Here is a 22,409-nt window from a genome sequence, read left to right on the forward strand (position 1 = left end):
TTTCCAATTCGTCTCTGTCTCTGCCCATCGTCAAAGCTAGCCGGATGTTAAAAGTACCTTCGAAGGATCAACTTTTTGATATATAGATATATATTTACACGGAAACGGAGAGGAGGTGGAAGGGAAAGAAGATTATGGGGTAGAAGGAACGGCGAGGGTATCAAGGCTGCAATTTCTAGGCAACACGATTTTGTCCAGAGAGCTTATCACCGCATTGTGCCAGGCAAAGACTTTTGCCATTTCCTGCATTGCATCCTTTAGCCCTTTGGGCGAGAATGGAACATCTAGTTCTGCCTTTCTGGTCCGAATATAAACAAGGTCCGTCACCAAGATCAGACGCTCAAAGTAAATCTTGCGGTTGTGGGTCAGGACAACAAAGATACGCGGCTGCTTTGAGTTGTTTGTGCAAGGCTCATTCAGGATCCGAAATGCGTTGCGATATACACTCTTCCATAAAGTAATGTCACCCCCAGTGAAAATTGATATCGCATTTGTTAAAATCAAATTCAGGCTTCCCAAGAATAGATATCGGATAACCAGAAAGTCTTCTCGCACAAAGCGTGGCACATACTGAGGACTATATAAATACGTAAGCGTTTCAGCTTTTAAGCACCACACCACGCGTATTTCAAAGCGGATAACCAATTTTTCTATGAAGATGGGCAAGGCAACGTCGTTCATGAATATGGCAGGCCTGAACCCATGGACTATCTTATGGACGAGGAGACATACATTCTTGAAACAGTGAGCTGGCATACGCAGTATTTGTCAATGTGCCTTCTGAGAGCGACCGTGAGTCCGTTGCTATGCAGATGATGAACCAGACACCTGGACCGATGTTGACAACTGGATCTGTTGATATAGTTGCCGAGCTCGTGAAGAGAAGGTTCATCGTGTTTGAAGCCAAAAACGAGCTTATTTTTCGGTTTTTTGCCATCAGCGTCCGAAATCATGCCAACAAAAACACCCGGATTGCGTCTGTTCTCGAACGGCGAAGAAGCGCCGGAAGACTCTCGATGAAGATCGATAGAGGCATGCTTGCCGTAAACCTCAGCGGTAATAGAAAACAGTGTCCGAATGGTCCAAATGCTGTTGCAGGTCTCGAAAGGCCAGACTTCTGGATTCTCTCGGTGATGTCGTGTTGGCAGATATTCATTGCTGTGTCTTGACTTGCTGTTAGGAAAGCTGCACCAGCCAGTATAAAGGTTCGCTGTCCCCTTCCTGATCAAACTTGAGCGATTGTTGAAGCGAAGTAAAGGCGCTCGCGTCCAGCAAACCAAACACATCCACCATTGCAGCGCGATTTTATTTGGTGAGAGATAATCTAAACGGGGGGATTTCCTTCGGACACAACAACCTACCCTTCCGAAAGTTTTCTCGAACTATGCAATGTCTAATTTCTTGAATTGTTGATTTGAAAACCATGAGGAGCTGAGACAAGCTGCTCAGGTCATTGCGCGTTGTGATGGCTATGCTGTTACGACGAAGCCCAGCAGCGTTCGTCACTTGTTGTGGAGGAATTTTCTGCAACAACCATAATCTGACCGCTGCCGCCGTCCAGGTCAAGCGCGATTCGTTGATACGCTAGTCAAAGAAATGTATGTATTTGTTGATTACTCTTTAGCCAGGTCCAAGCATAACTAATAGTTCAAGCGTTCTGCGGTCCAAGCATCTGCTCTTGATTGCGCGCAGTTACACACCAGAAGACAGCGTCTCTCAACTTCATTTGCCTTTTAACAAGGCTCTTGTCGCTGGACGAAGCTTCTACACATACCTGCGACTTAGGGCTCCTGCCCCCCGCATGGATATGATGCGATTTCGGGTTGCTGTTTTAACACTCACCCGCCGCGTAGAGGTGCTGTGCCGTGTGGCTGCTTGGCTGCTAACAACTTTCCCCTACGAAAAGGCAAGTTTCATTATAGAGCTAAAATGTCATAGCTAACCAACATGTATTCGAGGAGCAAAAACAGACGATGACAGTGGGCACCTTGCTCGTCAAGTATCTAATTATCAGAATCAGTGGATTCACTCCATCGAAAATGCTTCAGTTAATTCTTGGAGTAAGCTATTAGACGTTTTAGTAATTGCGAAGTGCTCATAGATATAGATTCCCACTTCTACAACGATATTTACATATGAATGCGAATACGGCCCCATGGAAAGTGCTTTGCGATGAGCGAGTACCATAGACAAAATCACCTCAAGCCAAACCCCTTTCACCAGGAGAGATTCTTGGAGGTACAAAGAGAGAAAAGCAAGAATCAACCGCAATGGATCCATCTGCTCAACAAATGCAATAGTTGTAGCGTATTATCGAGGATATAAAAAGCACTCAATATCCTGCTTCAAAGCCTGCCGCAAAAAGAAGCCAATGTATTAGATTCATTCTTGTTAATTTTGAGTTAACTCTCATATCTTCATTGGTACTTCAATATGTAGTTTACAGTGAAAACCTGCAAAGTGCAATTTGGTGTCTAAAGTTTTCACAGATATACCAATTTTCACACTGGTGCGCCAAGTTCTACATTGTTGGATTTCGATTTTGTATTGATTCTCCCAAAAACTACATTTTCAAACGAGAAACACTGTACCGGGCTGAGGATGGTACTAGAGCTTAAATCTCGTACTTTGCTAATTTTTCCATGTCCTTGAGCGAACCGGCCTCCCCGCACTCCAGAACGTTTGTCAAATTATTGTTTCAACTATGGTCATTTATTTCCCTTCATTGCGAGATTGACGCTGCCAGATCATTCCACATTTTCGGCTTGGGAATGGTGACACATGTAGAAAATTGAGGGAGGAGTCTCAAGCGGGGCTGCACGAAATTGGCCATGTGCAATCTTGATTCCCAGGTACGGAAAAGGGCTTCATTAGCGGACTGTTAATTAAAGCCAATGAGGCTGTATCAGTGCATTGAAGGAGATCCACTTTGGTCTGGGCTGCCTGTCAATGAAAGCTATTTATAATTCTGTAGCTTCTCGCACAGCCATCTTTTTCTTTCCACTTTCCATTGGTGGCCACTTATTGCATTTGAGGTTTAAATATCTCGGCAACTCTTTTGCATACTACTTCCTTTCCCTTTCCTTTCTTTCATGCGCCCCAGCATACGCTACGGCCCCGCACCCGGTGGGGCCAACGACGAATCATATGGAACGTCGAACGACAACAACTATCAAGGCTACCAGCCGTCAGTCGGCCGCAGGCAGACCACGCTCGGTCGCGCACCCACTCGGCGCATCGTCCCCGGTGCAAACAGCATCGCCAACGCAAGCCAGAATATCCAGCGCGGCCGTACCTTGATTCGCCCAGATCGATATCAGGAACCACCGCCTCTCTTGACTGGCAAAACGCAGAAGACCCGAAGCTTCTTTGATCCTTGGGTCCTGTTGTCACGTATTGTCACTTTCTGGGCTCTTCCGCCGATGCTCAAAGCTATGAAAATGCCAGACAAGAATATGCAGCAAGCGTGGAGAGAAAAGATCACACTCTGTTTCCTTATCGCGTGCTTGGGCGGCATCGTCGCTTTCATTACCATCGGTGTCAGCCGCGTTCTCTGTCCTCCTGACCAATCAACAAACAAGGCTAATTATGCTACGTACAATGACTCTGTAAATGCTGGTAAGTTACCGGGCACAAAGAAATTGTGCTTGCAGCAAAATGAAAAAATAAATATAATTAAAAGGAGGGGCGCGGAGCAAGAACGTTAACCAAATAATTGTTAATAGGCGCTTTATTGGGAGTTCTAGGCTGGGCTGTTAACGTGTCTAGCGCCAAGATCACCAGCGACTCTGTGAATATCTATGACTATACCAGCGTGCCCGGTACAGACATTACAAATCTATTTAGCCACAGCAGCACTCTCGTAGCCTGCCAGGACACAGGCAACTCGATCGCCTCTGCATTCACTGCAGTCACATTTGATCCATGCCAGGCCGGCGGCTGTCAACTAGGAACTCTGGACCAATCTACCCTCGATAACCTGAATATCGCCAATACTACCAAATATGTCGGTTATGACTGGAACTACCTCGCAAGTCCAAACTTGACCAACTACCTGGTTATTGACGGCAACGTGCTCAACTTTGATCCTTACATCAGCGTATACCCCTCGGAAATCGCAGGAGATGAGCTTGATGGGCTGATTCGCACCGTGCTCAACCAGTCGTTCGCGGAGGGTGGCCGCGACGCAACAAAGCTGTTCCGGCGCAAGTCGGAATTCCAGGCATCGATGAACTGCTTGATCCAGAAATACAAGGCTGGACACATTGACAAGGATACTCCCGGTTGCTTTGCGTCCCAGCTGATCCTGTTCTTCGCGCTTGGATGTGTGTTGTCGATCGTAGTTGCGAGATTTTTGATGGCGCTGATCTTTGCTTGGTTCATCTCCCGCCGTCTCTCCAGAACTCCGCCTCCGGCGCCAAGATCGAACGCGCTCGTGCTACCGAATCAAACTATGGAAATGTCAAATATGTCGCCAGCTGCCAAATCACCTTTCAGTTCCGTGGCAAAGCAGGACATTGAAGTAGGCAACGATCTGTATACTGTTATGCTTATTACTTGCTACTCTGAGAATACCGAGGGTATCCGAGGCACAGTCGAGTCACTTTCAATGACTGACTACCCCGATGACCGTAAACTGCTGTTCTTGATTGCAGACGGTATTATCACTGGTCACGGCGAGACAATGACAACTCCGGACATGTGTCTATCCCTTATGCATTTCGATGATCCCGCCATGAAGAACCCCGAGCCAAAGGCCTACATTGCTGTCGCAAACGGTGCAAAAATGTACAATCGCGCCAAAGTTTATGCTGGTCATTACTGTAAGTATATATGTTAAGAAGCAAAGATTGTGAGCTAGTGAACTAAGATCTCTGCTAGTGTGCAAGGGCCACAAGGTGCCAATGATTTTGGTTGTAAAGTGCGGCAACGAAGACGAACAAGGCAAACCCAAGCCCGGCAATCGTGGCAAGCGTGACTCCCAGCTTATTCTGATGAATTTCTTCAGCCGTGTAACCTACAATGATCGCATGACTCCTCTGGATTATGATCTTTTCCAAAAGATAACCTGGTTGATGGGCGGCGCCACCCCCGACTACTTTGAGTTGTGTCTCATGGTAAGAACTACTGAAAGCAGGTTTACAGAAATACAGTATGTGACACATATATTTTCCTCGTGAATAGGTGGATGCAGATACCAAAGTATATGCATCTTCTCTTCGATTGCTGGTCAACTGTATGGTCAATGATAACTTGATTATGGGTCTCTGTGGCGAAACCAAGATTGCCAACAAGCGTGACTCCTGGGTTACTGCCATTCAGGTCTATGAATACTTTATTTCGCATCATCTTGCCAAAGGCTTTGAAGCTGTGTTTGGTGGTGTAACATGTTTGCCTGGCTGTTTCTGTATGTACCGTCTCAAGGCCCGTAAAGGTGATGGTGACTGGGTGCCAATTATCACGAAACCCGAAATTGTTCAGGAATACTCCTCCAACACGATTGATACCCTCCATCAAAAGAACCTTTTGCTCCTCGGTGAAGATCGTTTCTTGACAACACTCATGCTTCGCAACTTCCCTTACCGAAAGATGGTCTTTACACCTCAAGCAGTATGTATAGAAGTTATACACTGCAATGTACTCCATTGCTGGCTACTCAGATATTGATCTGCTATTTTCTTTTCTTCAGATCTGTAAAACCGTTGTACCTGACGAGTTCAAAGTCTTGTTGTCCCAGCGACGACGATGGATCAATTCTACGATTCACAACCTATTTGAACTGGTGCTCGTCCGTAACCTGTGCGGTACCTTCTGCTTCTCCATGCAATTTGTCGTCTTTATGGACTTGATCGGTACTTTGTCGCTGCCCGTCGCTATCGTCTTGACCGTCGTCATGGTTGTGTCAATTGCGACAACCAAGATCACTAGTTTCCAGACGGCCGTCCCTCTATGTTTGCTGATTATTGTGATTTTCTCACCGGCTTTCCTGATCCTGATTACCACTCGCAAATGGGTCTATCTGATGTGGATGATTGTGTACCTAATCGCGCTTCCTATTTGGAACTTTGTCCTCCCAGTATACTCATTCTGGCACTTTGACGACTTCTCCTGGGGTGAAACACGTAAAGTCGAAGGTGAAAAGAAGGGAGACGATCACGCGAACAAGGATGGTGTGTTCGATCCATCCAAGGTTCCGCTGAAACGATGGGAGGACTATGAACGCAAACGTGTCCGTGCATTCAAGCGCAGAGAACGCAAGGAACGCCAGTTACGAGAAATGGGTCCTGTCCATTTCATGCATTCTGTTGTACCTCCAGACGAGGATGAAAGCAAGCGCGGGTTGTTGGCAGATTCATTGGTCGAAGACGATGCTTACAGCAGCCGATCCGATGTATCTAACCAAGAACCGATACATTACTTTGATCCGTCCAAGGAGGCGCCCGCCAGAGCTGGCGCCAGCGGATACTATCCATCCTTTAGACCAGGCGACGATGCAAGCACGCCTCCCGCCGCCCCGCAATCTGCAGCTCCTGGTCCTTGGGGTCCACAGCAAGGTCTCACATCATCATCCATTTCCTCTGCATCTTCCTCACCTCGGCCTGGTCAAGGTCCTGGTCAATACGTTGGCACACGATCAAACCCGCCTACTCACCAGGGATCCTATGGGTTCTAACGTTGTGCTTAGCCCCGTTCCTTGTTCCTTGTTCATATTCCAATTTACATCTACTACCAAGCTGTCTCCAACAAAACTGTGATCATTAGCATGTCTAGAAAAAACTCGATATCCAACACAGAAAATACTACACACAAAAAAGAACCTCTTTTCTGCAGCGCATTTTACATGCTTAACATATATTATTTTCGGTTTTTATTGATATAGTAGCGAAAATTGTATGTCTACATGGTTCCCTCTTCAGAAAGCACTAGATATACATTTAAACCTAAGAGGGCGCTGGAAAATGTGCGGGTCTTGATGCTTTGTACAATCCATCCAATGTCGTCGAAATTCACATGAGGTCCAAAAGAGGCAAGCAACAGATATCGATGGTTTTCAAGTCTCGGTAACCGAGTCGCGCTAGGTGCAATTAACAATGTCCTGAGGAATTTAATTCGTTAAAAAGACAAAGCATATTTGCGTACTTGTTTGCGCTCCTTACCTCTCAAAATGTTTTCCGCCTGTAGGCGCAAACGTCAAATGTGGTCCGTGCGATAGCTCTGGCAGCATAACACCCATGTACAGCTGAAGCTGTTCTTGCAATGCTTGCGCATTTCCAGCAAAGTCTTGGATATCGATGTTAACAGCATGGTCTTTCCACTCCATTGAATAACCAAGTAGATGTCGTGGTGGCATATACGTTTTATGGAATACAAGATGTGTAGTGACGTTGTATTCGTTCGTAAAAGGTTCTCCTAATACGATTTTCCCCAATGTGTTACAGCGCAAATAAACCAGTCTTCTTTTTCTGATATTACCTTGCGTTCCAAAGTTACAAAATAGATCTCCATTGGATAGTTCTCGGCAACCTCGCACGCCGAGTGATTGCTGTTGAAGATACATCATGGCTTGTACGATGCCGCCCTATAGAGAACGCATATGAGCTTTTTCTTTACTTGACTTCGCATGCTTATTGATAATTCACCTGGTGTAGGACTCCAAACATATACGTCATTATAATGTTGAACATTGGCCAGGCGAGCTAAGAAAAGCATTAATGCAAGTCATTCTGGACACACGTTTCCGGAGTCCTTTCCAATTACCCAAAAAAGTAGTTTTGGCTTGACATCGTCCCATGTATACAGCAGTGTCATGGGAACAAGCATAGGAGTTAGGAAACGAGCTTCTTGGTGAGGTACAGCTGAAAGACCTGCCATGGAGGTTGCAATTGTAGCGACGAGTACTGTCCAAGGCAAAAATTTAGGATAAGTGTCAATCATTTAGCGAAGATAAGAATATTACCGTAATAAAACGGACGGTAGCCGTTGTCTTGGAGTCCTTCTCTCGCTTTTGCCAGCATGACTCGGATAATGCCCAAACTGAGTGGACCGTAAAGCATAGGATAGTGGACCAATAAATGCAAGTAGCGCGGGTGCAAGCCATGTTGTTTGAGATTCTCAACATTTGCATTGTAGAGGATATTGTTAAGTGGCGTTAAAACAAGTCTCCCCTGTGATATATTCTTATCTCGTAAGATCCTCATTTGTTCACATGTATACATTACAGAGATATCCATTTTATCTTACCGAGACACGTAGATGCTGCCATTGCACAGGATTCGTAATGATATCAATAAATTGTTTTACATCGCTGATCTGCATCCCTTTAAATGTCACTTGGAGCGCCTGGTAATAAACGGAATCAGCAAAAACACACAGCACAAAGCAAATGGAGGCGCCCAAGATGAATGGGACTAATTGTTTCAAAGTGGTCGAGAAGCTACCCGAGCTAGGAATTATCTATTAGGGTCTTTGCATACTGGGACACGCTGAAAATGTTACCTTTTCTTGAACACCATATACAGATAACCCACACCGACCGGTACACCATAGAGGATGAAGGTAATCCGAGTAAATATACCGAGGACAAGCAACGTTCCTAGTCCGAACGAAGTCGATGAGGCAATCTAGTTGTAAGGAAGTATTGTTGAGTCAGATGAATAAAACCGATACCCAGATCATCGATTTAACGTACTTTGCCTTTGAAGCAACTTGTAAAGAGCTTCAGGCAAAAACACAATATGGCCGCTTCAATAGTATTCGAGAAAGGCCGAACATAATATACGAGCATAACTTGGCTTGCTCCGATAATATTCAAAGGTAACCAAGGATTCCGTCGCGTTTGTTGGCATACGCGGTAGACAGCATAATCTGTATTCGGCGATGTTACAAAATAGATGCGGGCATCGATTCTTTGCACCCACCTATCATTAGACTTAAAATGAAGCAAGCCAATCTCTCAATCAGGAAGATTGATACAGCTGATGGTACTTCTCTCTTTGTTAACCTTCAACTTTTTTCTCTATGCAAAACTTTGAAGCAGAATACCTTGTTGCTCCACGCTACCCGAGAGTTCTCCAAATATTTTGGTGAGTTGGAAGGGCACTCCTGTCAAGAGAAACCTGGAAAGAATACGGTCAATAATTTACAGTCTCCAGTGTTACTGATAGCAATAACATACGGAGGAACTATAGAACGGGCTGCGTGCTCAGCTGTGAACTCCCATGGCACAAAAGACTCAATGCCGAATACGATGCGTGATGTGATCTCTGGATTTTGGAAGTACTCATCAGGATGAATGTAGCCTGAGCCTGTTGATGCTATCCATCGTATCCAGACAAGCACTGCGTACAAACACACGCTAGCTTTGTCCTTGACAGCCATCTTTCGGAAATGGAAATGGCGCCTTGCCTCAATCCAATGCCCAAATTTATGCACTTTCATGCCAGAACTGCTCGTATCATTGTATCGCTATTGTAACATGTTCTCCCAACGGTGTGCTTATGAGGATACTTATCCAGTGATCTGTCTTATTTTCTACGTTCCTGCTACTTTAGTTCCTAAATTTTGAAAGTTCACTACTTGCATGTTTATAAGTGCGTCAATTTCATCAAGATTAAGCTCTGTATATCCTATTTCATTTAGGATTGCTGGAAGTCGGATATCTAGAGGAAAATCCATGTTTTGAACCATATAGTACGATTGTATTCGTAGAAATAGAGCATCTCCGTCTATCAAACGGCTTTGCCTTCAAATAGTATGCTTGCTAGATTACGTGCTAAACAAAATCCAAAACGACATGTATAGACGCCTTGTTGCTTTGAAAACATGCTAAGAGGTAGAAACCAATTCATGCCGTAACACAGCAACTGTCCCTGCTCTCCAAGAAGAGTATGTGGCGTGGCTTGCAAACGTCACTGACTTTGAAATTCAGAGAAGTCCTTTGATAACTTTTTTTTGTTACCATCATTAAAAAATCCAGACACCTCCTTCAATGGTGAAATCAGACACTTTTCGTACGCTTGAACGAGAGCGTCTGTTTCGGGAGCCGGTCAAGGACGGTCATGGCGTTCCAATTTTGCAAGAAGTAACAAAGCCTCACATTGAGTCGTTCAACGCAATTACCGATTTCGACGGTTCCGGTGTCGGATTGCTCGATTATGCTATCGAGGATATCGGCTCAATGTCTGTTTTCGACGGTGCAGACAATGACAAGAACTTGAATCAAGAAGGTGTTTCGCTCGGCAACAAGTTAACATTTTGGGTGGAGGATGCAAAGCTGTCCCAGCCTCTCGTCAGTGATTTTGATAACTTTTCGAGACGACGTGTGGTTTACCCGAGTGATTGCAGAGAAAGGCTGACATCGTATCGCGGCAACTTGCAAGTTAGATTCTGCTGGCGTGTTAATGATGGCCCAGTTGCATACGAAGTGCGATCGCTGGGACAGTTCCCTGTTATGGTTCGATCCAACCGTTGCAACCTTTACAATCTGTCCTCCAGTGAACTCGTCAAGCGACACGAAGAGTCTGAAGAAATGGGAGGATACTTTATCGTCAATGGTATCGAGAAGCTCGTGCGTATGTTGATTGTTCCCCGCCGAAACCACGTTACAGCCATCATTCGCAACTCGTTCCAGAATCGTGGTCCTATGTACACGACGTATGGGTGCGCCATTCGCTGTGCGAGACGAGATCAGACGACACAAACGAATACAATCCATTATTTGTCAGATGGCAACGTCATGCTCCGCTTCTCATGGCGCAAACAAGAGTACATGGTGCCAGTTATGCTCATTCTCAAGGCTCTTATGGACACATCTGACAAGGAAATCTTTGACGCCCTTTGTCAAGGCGATATTAAGAATACTTTCTTAACCGATCGTATTGAATTGCTTTTGCGTGGATTCAAGACCTACTCTTTGTATGCACGTGAAGCTTGCCTGAGCTACCTCGGTGAAAAGTTCCGTATCATCATGGGCTTGGACGAGGATTTGACGGACAGACAAGTTGGTGAAGCGTTGCTCAAGAAGATAATCTTGGTCCACCTTGATAGCAACCGTGATAAATTCCATTTATTGATGTAAGCAATGCAGCTTTTATAGCACTTGATTTGGAAACTAATTAATCTCGCATATTTACAGCTACATGATTCGTAAATTGTACGCACTTGTATCCGGAGAGTGCTGTGCTGACAACCCTGATGCTCCGCAACATCAAGAAATCCTTTTGCCTGGTCATATCTACAACATGATCGTCAAAGAAAAGATCTATGACTGGCTGAACAGTATCAAGCAGCAAATCCGTATCCAAACTCGTCTTCATTCCAGCAAAGTTGACTTTTTCAACAGTAAGTCTCTCGAAAATTTACCCAGTTTGTAGGCATCTGAAGACTCACAATCGCTACAGAAAACTTTATCGCTGGAATATTACGCAGAACGAATAACCAGCTTGGAGACAAACTGAGCTATTTCTTGGCAACTGGTAATCTAGTTAGTAAAACTGGTCTGGATTTGCAACAGGTATGTGGTAATCGAATTAAGATATAGAATGGTGCTAGAGACTTATCGATTTTTGTAGACCAGCGGCTATACAATCGTCGCTGAAAAGCTCAATTTCTATCGTTATATCTCTCACTTCCGCTGTGTTCATCGTGGTGCTTTCTTTGCGGAACTCAAAACGACATCCGTCCGTAAACTTTTGCCCGAAGCATGGGGCTTCTTGTGCCCTGTACATACGCCTGACGGTGCACCGTGCGGTTTATTGAATCATCTTGCTCACCAATGTAAAATTATCAACAAACCTCTGAACGTTGAGAACGTTCCAGCATTACTTGCCTCTCTCGGTGTTACCCAGCCTTTCCTTCACTCCATCAGTCGTCCAGGAGACGTGGCTGTCTTGTTGGATGGACGAATTGTTGGCTGGTGTACTCCCAAGACGGCCGAAAAGGTTGCTAGCAGCCTCAAGGTTTGGAGAGTTAATGGTCACAAGAATATCCCTCTGGACGTCGAAATTGCGCATGTACCACCATCATACGGCGGTGAATATCCTGGTCTTTACATTTTCTCCTCTCCAGCTAGAATGATGCGTCCCGTCAAGTTCCTGGCTAACGGCAAAAAGGATATGATCGGTACTTTTGAACAAGTATACATGGATATCGCTTGTATGGACGATGAAGTCGAGCCGGGAGTTACGACTCACCAGGAGTTCACGCCTACCAACATCTTCAGCATTGTTGCCAACATGACACCCTTCTCCGATTTCAACCAATCTCCAAGAAACATGTATCAATGTCAGATGGGTAAACAGACGATGGGTACTCCAAGCACAGTGTTCAACCATCGTACCGATAACAAAATGTATCGTCTCCAAACTGGCCAGACACCCGTTGTCCGACCTAGCTTGCATAATGACTATGGTCTCGATGGGTTCCCTAACGGCACCAACGCCATCGTAGCTGTAATTTCGTACACTGGCTATGATATGGAAGACGCCATGATTCTAAACAAGTCGGCACACGAGCGCGGTTTCGGTTACGGTACTGTCTATAAATCTGACATCCTTGACCTTGAATCCATGCGCAACAAAGGTGAACCTATCACTTACCACTTTGGCATCGAACCTTCTAAATACACCAAGAATATTCGAAACTTCATCGGTCCTGACGGTCTACCATATGTTGGAGTTGAGCTCAAAGCAGATGATCCATACTATTCTTACATTGACGAATCCACCGGCAAATCAATTATCAAAAAGTACAAAGGAGAAGATGCATACGTTGACGAAGTACGCATTTTGGGCGATGATAGTGGCCAGCAAGAATTACAAAAGGTGCACATCAAACTGCGAATCACCCGTTCACCGGTCATTGGTGACAAGTTCTCGTCTCGTCACGGTCAAAAGGGTGTCTGCTCCCAAAAGTGGCCTGCAGTCGATATGCCTTTCACTGAATCGGGTATGCAGCCCGATATTATTATCAACCCACATGCTTTCCCTTCACGTATGACCATTGGTATGTTTGTCGAGAGTTTAGCGGGCAAAGCAGGTGCTCTGCATGGTATTTCACAAGACAGTACACCGTTCAAATTCAACGAAAAGCACACTGCTGCCGACTATTTCGGAGAACAACTTTTGGCTGCTGGATACAACTACCACGGCAATGAACCCATGTACTCTGGTATCACTGGCGAAGAAATGCGTATGGATATATACATTGGCGTAAGTACAGGTTCACGTTACAAATACTTGACTTTGTTCTGTTAACTTGTGAGGAATATTTCTAGGTTGTCTACTATCAGCGTCTGAGACACATGGTTAATGATAAGTTCCAGGTCCGAACGACGGGTCCTGTGCATAATCTTACCATGCAGCCTGTCAAGGGCCGTAAACGTGCCGGTGGTATCCGTCTCGGTGAGATGGAGCGTGACTCTTTACTTGCACACGGCACAAGCTTCTTGTTACAAGACCGTCTCATGAACTGTTCAGACTACTCTCAGGTATTAAAAGAATACATTTACCAGAACCCAGTTCCAGTTGACTAATTGGCATTGTCTCTACGCTTTATTAGGCATATGTATGTCGATTATGTGGATCGTTGGTATCTCCTATATGCACAAAGATCGTCTCGACCCTTTCCAACAAACGGACGTTTGAATGTCGCTCTTGCGGCTCTGCAAAGGGCATCGAGCTTGTTGCCATTCCATACGTCTTCAGATACCTCACCACCGAGCTCATGAGCATGGGCATTAGACTTACACTGGGTGTAAAACCATAAGCATTTGCATAAAAGACAAGAAAAAGAAAATAGCGTCATTTACTATGTAACAAGACAAGTAAACTTTGCAACCCTTTTTACATTCTGTATAAACACACTATAGAGTCAACATTCGGCCGAAACGAATGCCTGCAACAGCTGTTCCGATAACCTTGACGGCTTCCAATCCGCAATATACCTTGTGAGGGAGACAGTTTTGTTGTGTCGTGCAAGCAGACACTTTGTTTTCCGCTTTATCCTTCGCACATTCTGTCAACTTTGGCAACAGATATGCAGACTGGAGTGCAGTGATAGCCACTGGAGCAAGCACGGCTTGAGAGAGGAAAATGTCCACAAATCCATCGTGGTCCAGAATACGTTTGCGCCATTCACAGTACAAGTCCAGACCGACCACGCCCACAATCAACTCCAGCTTGTTGAGCCAATTGTACCGGTGGCGAGCGTTGTCTGCCTTTTGACGATCATCCAGTGTTGGCACTTGGGTCAACAACGGTGTCTCGAACAAGGAAATATTGGACGTCGTTGCAAACCAGTAGACGTTGACAACCGTCAGTCCTAGTGTAAGTTCGCGCAAAGAAGCCTTTTCCCAAACTTTCTTGTGGAGTATGACCTCGATTGCCACGGTTGGGACGACGACCTTGAGAGACGACCAAGGATCTTCAAGGAAACGGATAAGACAGGATGACATTTTGTGCTAATGTTTTGGTTGAAAGAGTTGTATATTCTTTAAAGAAGAAAGAAGAGGAAGGAGTAATACAAGAAGATAATGACGTTTTGGCATGAAATCCCTGTCAAATTTGCTTATACCCATGCCAAACATGGAGATCAATTTGGGAAAGCACTGCTTCAATCTCAGCAATTACAATGCATGCCATAACTCGCAAAGACATGGGAAATATGCAAGTTTTGCCATATCAGTCTTAATTGTGCAAAAATTCCATGACGTTTGGAGATCGATTATAGTACAGAGGTACTTCTTTGCTAAGCAAGCCAACGATTTCCTGCGCCATATCCATCATAGTCTTGGTGTTCTCCGTGTCCGAATGCAAAAAGTCATGGACAGTCCAACCAGGCGACTCGCCGATACGGAGATCTACGTTGCACCAGAACCGATTTACCCAAGAGTCGCAATACAGGGAAACCTTGAAAAGTACACGGTGAGGTTCGAAGCTCGACAAGTCTACAGGCAAAGCCATTCTTTCCTTGCTCAGATTAAGTTCGTCAAGATCCCATATCTCATCCTTGCAAATCTCGATTGTCCAGTGTTCCTTGTATGCATACTGCCACTTGGTCTTCTGTGTCACAGTATGCGGATGGTAGTCTGTGATGTTCATCAACAGTACGAGACGCTTATCGGGACCACTCAAACGTAAGCTTTCTGCGAAATCAGCGTGAGGGGTCTTCGAGTCGATTGGCAGTCGTCGTGCATATTGTAGTTTGTTCTCCCACGAGTAATTGGCCTCCATATCGACACAACTAATAGTCACCAAGTCTTCGCAATCTGTCAGACATCTCCATAGATTGATGCGACCTTCGGGTGTAAAATTGGCGAGAACCTTAGTCTGCCACATATTTCCTCGCTGCATGGCTAATACTTGCTGATCTCTTCGCGAACCTGGCGGCGGTTTCTCGACATATCTGGGGTACTGTTCCGCAGTGATGGTGTATGAGGTGCTTGGAGAGCTTGCATACATAACGCCATGCTCGGCAACGTATGCAATGAACGACCCCATGTCTTCTTTGTTTACAGCTATGCATGGCGCAAGTTCAGAACGGAATCTTGGATTTGGGAATAGCTTTTCGGTGATTTCTTCAATCTCGTAGAGTCTTTCTCTTTTCGGATAATCAGTGATGCATATCTGTCCAAATCTTATCTTCATTCGAATCTCCCAGTCTAGCAGACGGATGCTTTCCAAACCAACAGCCAGGGCTTCCGTAGCGGCTTCCACGTTGCGCTCATCTAGCGTACGCACTCGTTCTGGCAATTCGAAGGCATCGTTCGAATTTGGATTGCTATCTTCCAGATCGATCAAGTTGGTATCTTTGATGGTACTCATAACGCCCGTTCGTACGCTTTCGAGAACTCGATGGGTCGCCAGCATATCCTGTTGCCGTTCAGGTTTGTCATACCGGTAAGTCATTAAGCCTTCCGGTAACTTGTTAAGACGTAGAACGAAATTGGTTTTTGGCTGCTTCATCAGACGAACGACGCCAGATATTGGCCTTCGAGACGATCTGAGGTACCAGTTTCGTATACGTTCGCCTGCCATCTTGACGTTCTCTTCTTCCTGCGATGAAATCTTGATCGCCTTCAATGCTGGCTCGTACCACATATAGGCCTTGCATTCAGCGCGCATGCTGTTGAGATATGATTCTTTGTCACCGAGCAGCTTGGGTATAGGCAAACTCTCATCCGGTATAGGGAATATGGCAGAGAAAGGTTGCGTTATGGCTGGCTGCCCTTGGAAGCTTTTCTCTTCGAGTTGACGCGCTTGTAGTCTCTCTGCACGTTTTCTCTCCTTTTCTGTGAGCTCACGTTCGGGCTTGTCCCATTTCTTTGTTCGACGTCCAGTATCCCGCCGCATCATCAGCTTTGTGACAATCAAATCCAAGTGTTCTTTTGCCTTCTGGATAGGTTCTCGGGCGCCCCAAATGTCTACTTGCTTTTTCCGTTCATTGTACTCGAGATAAGCACCAGTGTCATTTCTGATCTCGGCAAAGTTGGAGCGACGTTCGCCGACAATGTCTGTCATTGTCATATCGGGAGGCACGATCCAGACGTCGTCTGGGGCCCGTGTCTGCGCGTTAAGATCTTCGTCGTGCAAGTTAGAACTAGACAGGCCACCTTGACCGAGACGTTCGTTTCTGCGATCGACTACGATATCCGGGTCGCGCCAATCTGCCGTTTCCGGTTCATTGTCATCGTAAGGCACTTCTGGATGAATCTGCAAAACTGACGAGTCATATGGTTCTCGCCAGCCTGTAATCTCTGGCTCATTTTCGTCCTCATACGGAACTTCAGGTCGAATGGACATGTCTTGAATATTTGACAACGTCCAGTTCCCCCGCAGCGGACCGAAAAAGGAGATTTTAAAAATGCCGCTTTCAAGTCGAAACTCTTGCGCAATGTATGGACATAAATTAATTCAGTGAGCTTTTTTTCTATCAATGATGGAAAGCATGATGCGATCACTTGCTTTGGATAATAAAAATTGCGCATTCATTGTTATCAATGTTTACTGTGTTGTCTCAGCATAAGCGACCATCACTTCTAAGACATCAAAGGAACAAGGAAAAGATAGGACTAATAGATTGCCTTGTTCCAGTGTGGCATTCAATCCTTTATCGGGGGCAGGTCAAGTTCGAGCACTTTTATAAGCTGTGTTAAACCTAAACCAAGGATTGTGTCACGAGCTGCTCGTCTATACAAATTTTTAAGCAGCAACAAGATACTTATCATTTCCCTTCTCTTTCCTCCTCTAATTCCTTACTCTCTCTTATTCCTGTGCCGAAACGACGCGTAATGGTCGAAATCCATCTATTTAATCCACGCATAGTACTTCCCCACGAAAGCACATCCATCGTTCCTCTTCGCGGCTATGTCCAATGCGATAAAGAGACATCTGACAAATACAATGTATCTTTGCTGGGGAAAGCAACGCTTGAAGGCCGGCAGCAAGTCACTGTATACCAAGATACCCATGAAGTCTCTGAGTGGATGCGCTGTGGTGCTCGAGATTACCGAGCATATTTCGTATTCGAGATACCCGCTGATTTACCGCCAACCTTGTTACCTTTGGCTTCCAGAAGCGAGATAAAGGCGCAAATAGAATACAACGTCATTGCAAGTACATTGCAGCATGCTGAAAAAAGCGTAAAGTCTGTCAAACTGATCCGTTCGTGTGCATATCCACGACCAAAAGTATGTTGGGGAATGACGAAATCAAGCGCTTGGAAGTACGAGGTCGAAGCTCCCAGCACAATCACTGTATCGGGATCATATTCGGTCTTTGTGCGCGTCCAATCTAGGAGTATCCAGCTCAAACCAGAATCTTCATGTTTCATTAGCTGCCAGGTCATCGAAACTTTATCAACTTCTCGCGCGACATCGCAAGTCTTGCTAGATACAAATCATTTTCTGGCGGCGCCTTCTCAATCATGGACGTCTCCTGTTCAAATAGCGATGACCTTGGACGACATCCGACCTTCCGTTTCATCCCAGCTTTTTGACATCCGGCATTCTCTTCTTTTGAAGCTGGAGTTTGCTCATCCCTCCTCAGGGCACATTGTGGACAAGATTATATTCAGCATGCCTCTCACGGTGCTTGGCTCAAAAACTGTTTGCGAGCGGGACAAAACCTCACCGTGTCCATCAAAGGATAGCGACAGCGATAGTGGAGTATGGCTATCCTCGTAACGCCATACCTTCTCCTTCGACCTCGGAGCCACTTTTTTGTCATTTGCTCTTTGAAACATCCATGGAGAAAAGTTCAGAAAAAGAAAAAAAATGGATATCATGCTGCTACGTTCTGTGCGCACGCGTGCTTGTTTGTGTACATAGCAATTTTAGCAATACGACTGTGTTACTCAACGCGATAAACAAACAATATTACGTCGCGCTACAAGTAAAACCCTCCGTCTCCGTTTACAGTCCCAGTGGGTTCATAAGAAGGGTTGTAATATGATACAAAAAGGCATAGAGCCAGAATCTTTATGTACGGGTGTGTCTTGTGTTTGCATGTGTACTTGTGTATAAATTTGCGAGCGTGTGGGTGTGAGAGTGAAAGTATAACACAATACGTGATAGGCTACTAAACTTTTTTACGTCTCAGACATGTTAGGCAGCCAACTGATCAGGAGTCTCAATCCGGCTTAGCATAGATTTATGGTCCTCAGTCTTTTTGGCACCGTGATATTGTCGCAACAGGACATCGACGTTATCCAAGCTCAACGGCCGAATGTCTGCAAGCTCCTTGATCTTCTGAGTGATGACCTTAGCATCCTCGTCAGTCATATCCGTAAGTTGAAGCTGTTCAATGCGGTTCTTGACAGCGTTCCAGCCCGTCAAGCGATGACCGATGCTGACATAGCGGGACATGCCGAAATCCTCTGGTTTCAAAATTTCATAGGTAGACGGGTTGTTCAGAATGGCCTTGGCGTGAATACCGGCCTTGTGAGTGAAGGCGCAGTATCCAGTAATGTAGTTATTGAATGGTACAGTGACTTCCACGGCATCGGCAACGATGTTTTCAACGTCGCGAATGGCTTTTAGGTTGTATTTTTCCATGACATACTTCTTGTCTGCAGCATACATCCTGGCGAGAAGACCTCCCAAAGGTGTAATGCCGTTGCGTTCACCGATGCCTAACACGGATGTATCAATATGTGTAGCACCAGCTTCCAAAGCTACATGCGAAAATCCATATCAGCATCTGATCTCCAATTATATAGCGTTTTCTTCTATTGGCTCACCAGCATATGCATTTGCAATAGCGCAACCAGTGTCATTGTGGAAATGGCATTCTATGTCGCAGCTAACAACGCTGCGAAGAGTCTTGACAAGTTCGTAGACCTGTCGCGGGTTTGCGCAACCGACAGTATCGGCGATACCGACACGGTTGACACCAATCTTATCAACAGCCTTGTAAATACTCAGCAGATCGACCAGATCGGAACGGAAAGAATCCTCAGTAGAGAAACGCACTTCCAGTCCTTGATTCTTGATGTATGTAATAACCTCAATGGCCTTGTTAGTGATATAGTCCATATCCTTGCCGTGTGAAAATTCACGAAGATAGCTGGAAGTGCCAATGACGACATCCAATCCATCGACACCAGTGTCGATGGCAAGCTTGGCATCATCCATGTGGCATCGAATGTGAGTCAAGATCTTGGCCTTGAGACCGAGGCTAGAAATAGTCTTGCAGTCGTGACGCGATTGTTCAGAGGCTGCAGGAGACGTCAGCTCAAGATAATCGACACCGATCTCGTCCAGAGCCTTTGCGATTTCAATCTTCTTCTCGGTGCTGAAGAAAGCATTGGCGAATTGTTCTCCCTCTAATAAGAACACTGTATTAGCAAACAGAATAAAAACAAGGTAGACCGCAATTTATCATACCTCGCAATGTGGATTCGATTATCTTGAAGTTTGAAATATTAGAAGCAGGATCACGGTATTTAGGCATATAAGGAGTGTTGATAGGTTCGCGCGGACGATTAACATCCTTGGCAGCATCGCTGATAGCAGTACCGTTTGCAGTTGCCATACTGAATAGAAGTTGAAAGTGAATCGAAAAGGGAAGAAGAGGCCAAGTTTCAGGGTTAGAAACCCATCGCAGATATATATCATTTCACATTCCGGAGATCCTTGATTATCGTCGCCATTTACCATATTTAGCGGTCGAATGATCAGCAACGTAGTTTCACAAAGGGAAGTTACTCATTTTAGCGACATTTGTTTATTGTCCCATCTCTCGCTTCCATCCTTTTTTTCCATATTATGTGTATAGCAGAGACTGCACACATCTTCCAGAATGATTACTAACACTTTTCGTCGTGCATACGCTACGCCGCACCGCAACTCTTTCAGGTGCAATCCTAATATCTAGTACAGTACAGACGCTGAAGATATATTGCATATTAAATCCATCCTGTTCACATGTGCCAGACATCTGTCTCCAATAGGCTTGAGTACAGTTGTGCAAGCTTCATAGCGAGATGTGCTTTGTTGTTCTGTGAGTGATGTGCATGCAACGACGTAGAGCGTAGAGTATGCCACGAAGCACTTGAGTTTGAGTTTCCGATAATGCTCTATCCAGCTGATGGGTTCTGCTTTGCTATTAGCGTCTATATCAAACAGAATGAAAATGAAGAGGGCTCAAAGAACGTTCAAGCAGTAGCAAGGTAAACGCATAAGTCACAACCGACATGAAACCGGCCATTTGCTTGCCCGCTATGTAATATGCAACTTCATCTTTGCCCGAACCTTGGATGATTACCTTTTGATACATATGGAGAAGATACATACCTCTTGCCATCAATTCCAGGTCATCAACTTTATTTATGCAAATGTACTACATGTTCAAACGGGAAGCTGGCATCGAATAGAATGTATCGAACGTCTGATTTCGTCAGCTGGTTCCAGCATATGTAGTAGCACTATTTCGAAAGCTATATCCAGGAACTCTTCAACTTTTATGACTTGCGAAAGACAATGAATCGATGCGCCTGGCCAACTCTCTTCTGCTGCGCATTCTTTGCATTCCATCCTAAACAGGATATCATATTCGCTAAGCTTGCTAGCATATTATTCTAAAGGTTAACCTCATGTACAGTACAAGGGTGGTCCATCCTTATATTGTCAACTTGCAGATTGATAACTACAAAGTAGTGACCTCTGACGAATTTCCTTTAAAATTGGGTGTCATAGGAATCTCCATGTCGTAGGGACCGTGGCACTCAATATTTTTGGATTCTTTGGGGAGTGTATTCTTCACTTCGTCTTCGTTAGGTGCAGTGGGAACATATCGCAAATTATTCTTGAGCATATGTGAAGAAAAAAATAACAATATCTTTCATTTATGGTATGGTACTATGCGGCTCATAGCAGTATCAAATCGTGCTGTTGCTGCTGCAACCATTCTAAGTATATCAATATCCTACTACCTTGACTTCAAAAGACTTTCCTGGCAAAAAATGAAAAGGAAGTTTCCATGTTTTTAATTTATGATGATTGATAAGCAAAAGTAAATTAAATACTCATGTAGAGACGAGACAACTGACAAGAAAATAAGACCAAATTGCTCTAACATCTGGGAAAGGTCTGATTATTGACCTGGATAGAAACGGGTATAGTGATGGGAGACTGCTGAGTGTTGCCAGGAGCGGTGGCACCGGGAGACAGAGTCGGATAGACAGGGTTGAAAACAAGAGCAAAGCTGTACTGGGATGTCTGATAACGCGTGAAGAAATGGCAACCGGGAGTCTTGAAGGTAGCCGTGTATTGCTTATTTTGGATACCAGCAGGGTAAGGATCAGTTGCAATACCAGTGACAGCACTGAAGGAAATCACGTTTGATGTGTTGCTGTTCTCTGTCCATTGGAAGTTCAGGTCCATGGAACTTGGATAGTAGGGGCTGGCAATATTCTCTATATTGATTATTAGGCTTCCATTTGTCGCTATTCCATTAGAATGCTTTTTCTTACCAACTTGATTGCCGTTGACGGTGTATTGTATAGTGATCTCGGTGTTGCTGGCGAGTTGCTGGTTTTCAGTAGGCGAGTTGATTGTGATCAAATCTTGAGCGGACACCACAGCCAAGGCATATATAATACATGCCAAGAGTACCATTGCTGTTCGTGAGGCAGAAGCAAAATTGCACATCGTGGGTTTTACAAAGGAAAGTAGGAGAAAGGGCAGGGCGAAAAACAGGAACGATGAGCTTTTCCAATGTATGGTTTCTATTTATAGCCCGTGCAACCTTAGATTTGCGGCCAAAAGTCCTTTACGCATTGGAACTGAAAGCTTCATACTTGTCTCGTACTTGTCGCGTACTTGTTATGGTTCCATTCGACTTCTCAAAGAGCAGTCTAATCCCTATGCCTTGTGAGCTTCGATTTACTTTCTCGCCGATTGATTACAAACT

General features: G+C 45.0%; 10 protein-coding genes across 10 annotated transcripts; 4 read left to right on the forward strand and 6 right to left on the reverse strand.

Annotated features, from left to right (window-relative positions):
* Positions 1–132: 132 nt before the first annotated feature.
* VTP01DRAFT_7588 (uncharacterized protein) lies at positions 133–1,286 on the reverse strand (the record flags this gene model as incomplete). Its single annotated transcript, XM_069386615.1, has 2 exons — positions 133–577; positions 733–1,286. The coding sequence occupies 2 exons, from the start codon at positions 1,284–1,286 to the stop codon at positions 133–135; spliced, it is 999 nt and encodes a 332-aa protein (XP_069242053.1).
* Positions 1,287–1,465: 179 nt separating this feature from the next.
* On the forward strand, positions 1,466–2,176 carry VTP01DRAFT_7589 (uncharacterized protein; the record flags this gene model as incomplete). Its single annotated transcript, XM_069386616.1, has 4 exons — positions 1,466–1,561; positions 1,625–1,906; positions 1,971–2,060; positions 2,108–2,176. 4 exons carry the CDS (start codon positions 1,466–1,468, stop codon positions 2,174–2,176), a joined length of 537 nt encoding a protein of 178 aa, XP_069242054.1.
* Positions 2,177–3,092: 916 nt separating this feature from the next.
* VTP01DRAFT_7590 (uncharacterized protein) lies at positions 3,093–6,673 on the forward strand (the record flags this gene model as incomplete). The annotated part of the gene is made up of 5 exons (XM_069386618.1): positions 3,093–3,618; positions 3,726–4,823; positions 4,882–5,117; positions 5,185–5,610; positions 5,690–6,673. 5 exons carry the CDS (start codon positions 3,093–3,095, stop codon positions 6,671–6,673), a joined length of 3,270 nt encoding a protein of 1,089 aa, XP_069242055.1.
* Positions 6,674–6,897: 224 nt separating this feature from the next.
* Positions 6,898–9,378, reverse strand: VTP01DRAFT_7591 (uncharacterized protein; the record flags this gene model as incomplete). The annotated part of the gene is made up of 12 exons (XM_069386619.1): positions 6,898–7,096; positions 7,158–7,410; positions 7,474–7,579; positions 7,641–7,697; positions 7,759–7,898; positions 7,958–8,165; positions 8,242–8,443; positions 8,497–8,621; positions 8,690–8,865; positions 8,919–8,984; positions 9,043–9,116; positions 9,176–9,378. 12 exons carry the CDS (start codon positions 9,376–9,378, stop codon positions 6,898–6,900), a joined length of 1,809 nt encoding a protein of 602 aa, XP_069242056.1.
* A 610-nt stretch (positions 9,379–9,988) lies between these two features.
* Positions 9,989–13,764, forward strand: VTP01DRAFT_7592 (uncharacterized protein; the record flags this gene model as incomplete). The annotated part of the gene is made up of 6 exons (XM_069386620.1): positions 9,989–11,073; positions 11,135–11,340; positions 11,400–11,512; positions 11,571–13,208; positions 13,274–13,486; positions 13,558–13,764. The coding sequence occupies 6 exons, from the start codon at positions 9,989–9,991 to the stop codon at positions 13,762–13,764; spliced, it is 3,462 nt and encodes a 1,153-aa protein (XP_069242057.1).
* Positions 13,765–13,861: 97 nt separating this feature from the next.
* Positions 13,862–14,452, reverse strand: VTP01DRAFT_7593 (uncharacterized protein; the record flags this gene model as incomplete). Its single annotated transcript, XM_069386621.1, has 1 exon — positions 13,862–14,452. One exon carries the CDS (start codon positions 14,450–14,452, stop codon positions 13,862–13,864), a length of 591 nt encoding a protein of 196 aa, XP_069242058.1.
* A 232-nt stretch (positions 14,453–14,684) lies between these two features.
* Positions 14,685–16,799, reverse strand: VTP01DRAFT_7594 (uncharacterized protein; the record flags this gene model as incomplete). The annotated part of the gene is made up of 1 exon (XM_069386622.1): positions 14,685–16,799. One exon carries the CDS (start codon positions 16,797–16,799, stop codon positions 14,685–14,687), a length of 2,115 nt encoding a protein of 704 aa, XP_069242059.1.
* A 488-nt stretch (positions 16,800–17,287) lies between these two features.
* On the forward strand, positions 17,288–18,181 carry VTP01DRAFT_7595 (uncharacterized protein; the record flags this gene model as incomplete). The annotated part of the gene is made up of 1 exon (XM_069386623.1): positions 17,288–18,181. The coding sequence occupies one exon, from the start codon at positions 17,288–17,290 to the stop codon at positions 18,179–18,181; it is 894 nt and encodes a 297-aa protein (XP_069242060.1).
* Positions 18,182–18,601: 420 nt separating this feature from the next.
* VTP01DRAFT_7596 (uncharacterized protein) lies at positions 18,602–20,030 on the reverse strand (the record flags this gene model as incomplete). The annotated part of the gene is made up of 3 exons (XM_069386624.1): positions 18,602–19,170; positions 19,237–19,821; positions 19,883–20,030. The coding sequence occupies 3 exons, from the start codon at positions 20,028–20,030 to the stop codon at positions 18,602–18,604; spliced, it is 1,302 nt and encodes a 433-aa protein (XP_069242061.1).
* Positions 20,031–21,568: 1,538 nt separating this feature from the next.
* VTP01DRAFT_7597 (uncharacterized protein) lies at positions 21,569–22,147 on the reverse strand (the record flags this gene model as incomplete). The annotated part of the gene is made up of 2 exons (XM_069386625.1): positions 21,569–21,912; positions 21,970–22,147. The coding sequence occupies 2 exons, from the start codon at positions 22,145–22,147 to the stop codon at positions 21,569–21,571; spliced, it is 522 nt and encodes a 173-aa protein (XP_069242062.1).
* Between the last annotated feature and the right edge of the window lie 262 nt (positions 22,148–22,409).

This window comes from Rhizomucor pusillus (genome assembly GCF_041956525.1).
Source record: "Rhizomucor pusillus strain CBS 183.67 unplaced genomic scaffold VTP01scaffold_4, whole genome shotgun sequence".
In the NCBI taxonomy this organism is placed as follows: domain Eukaryota; kingdom Fungi; phylum Mucoromycota; class Mucoromycetes; order Mucorales; family Lichtheimiaceae; genus Rhizomucor; species Rhizomucor pusillus.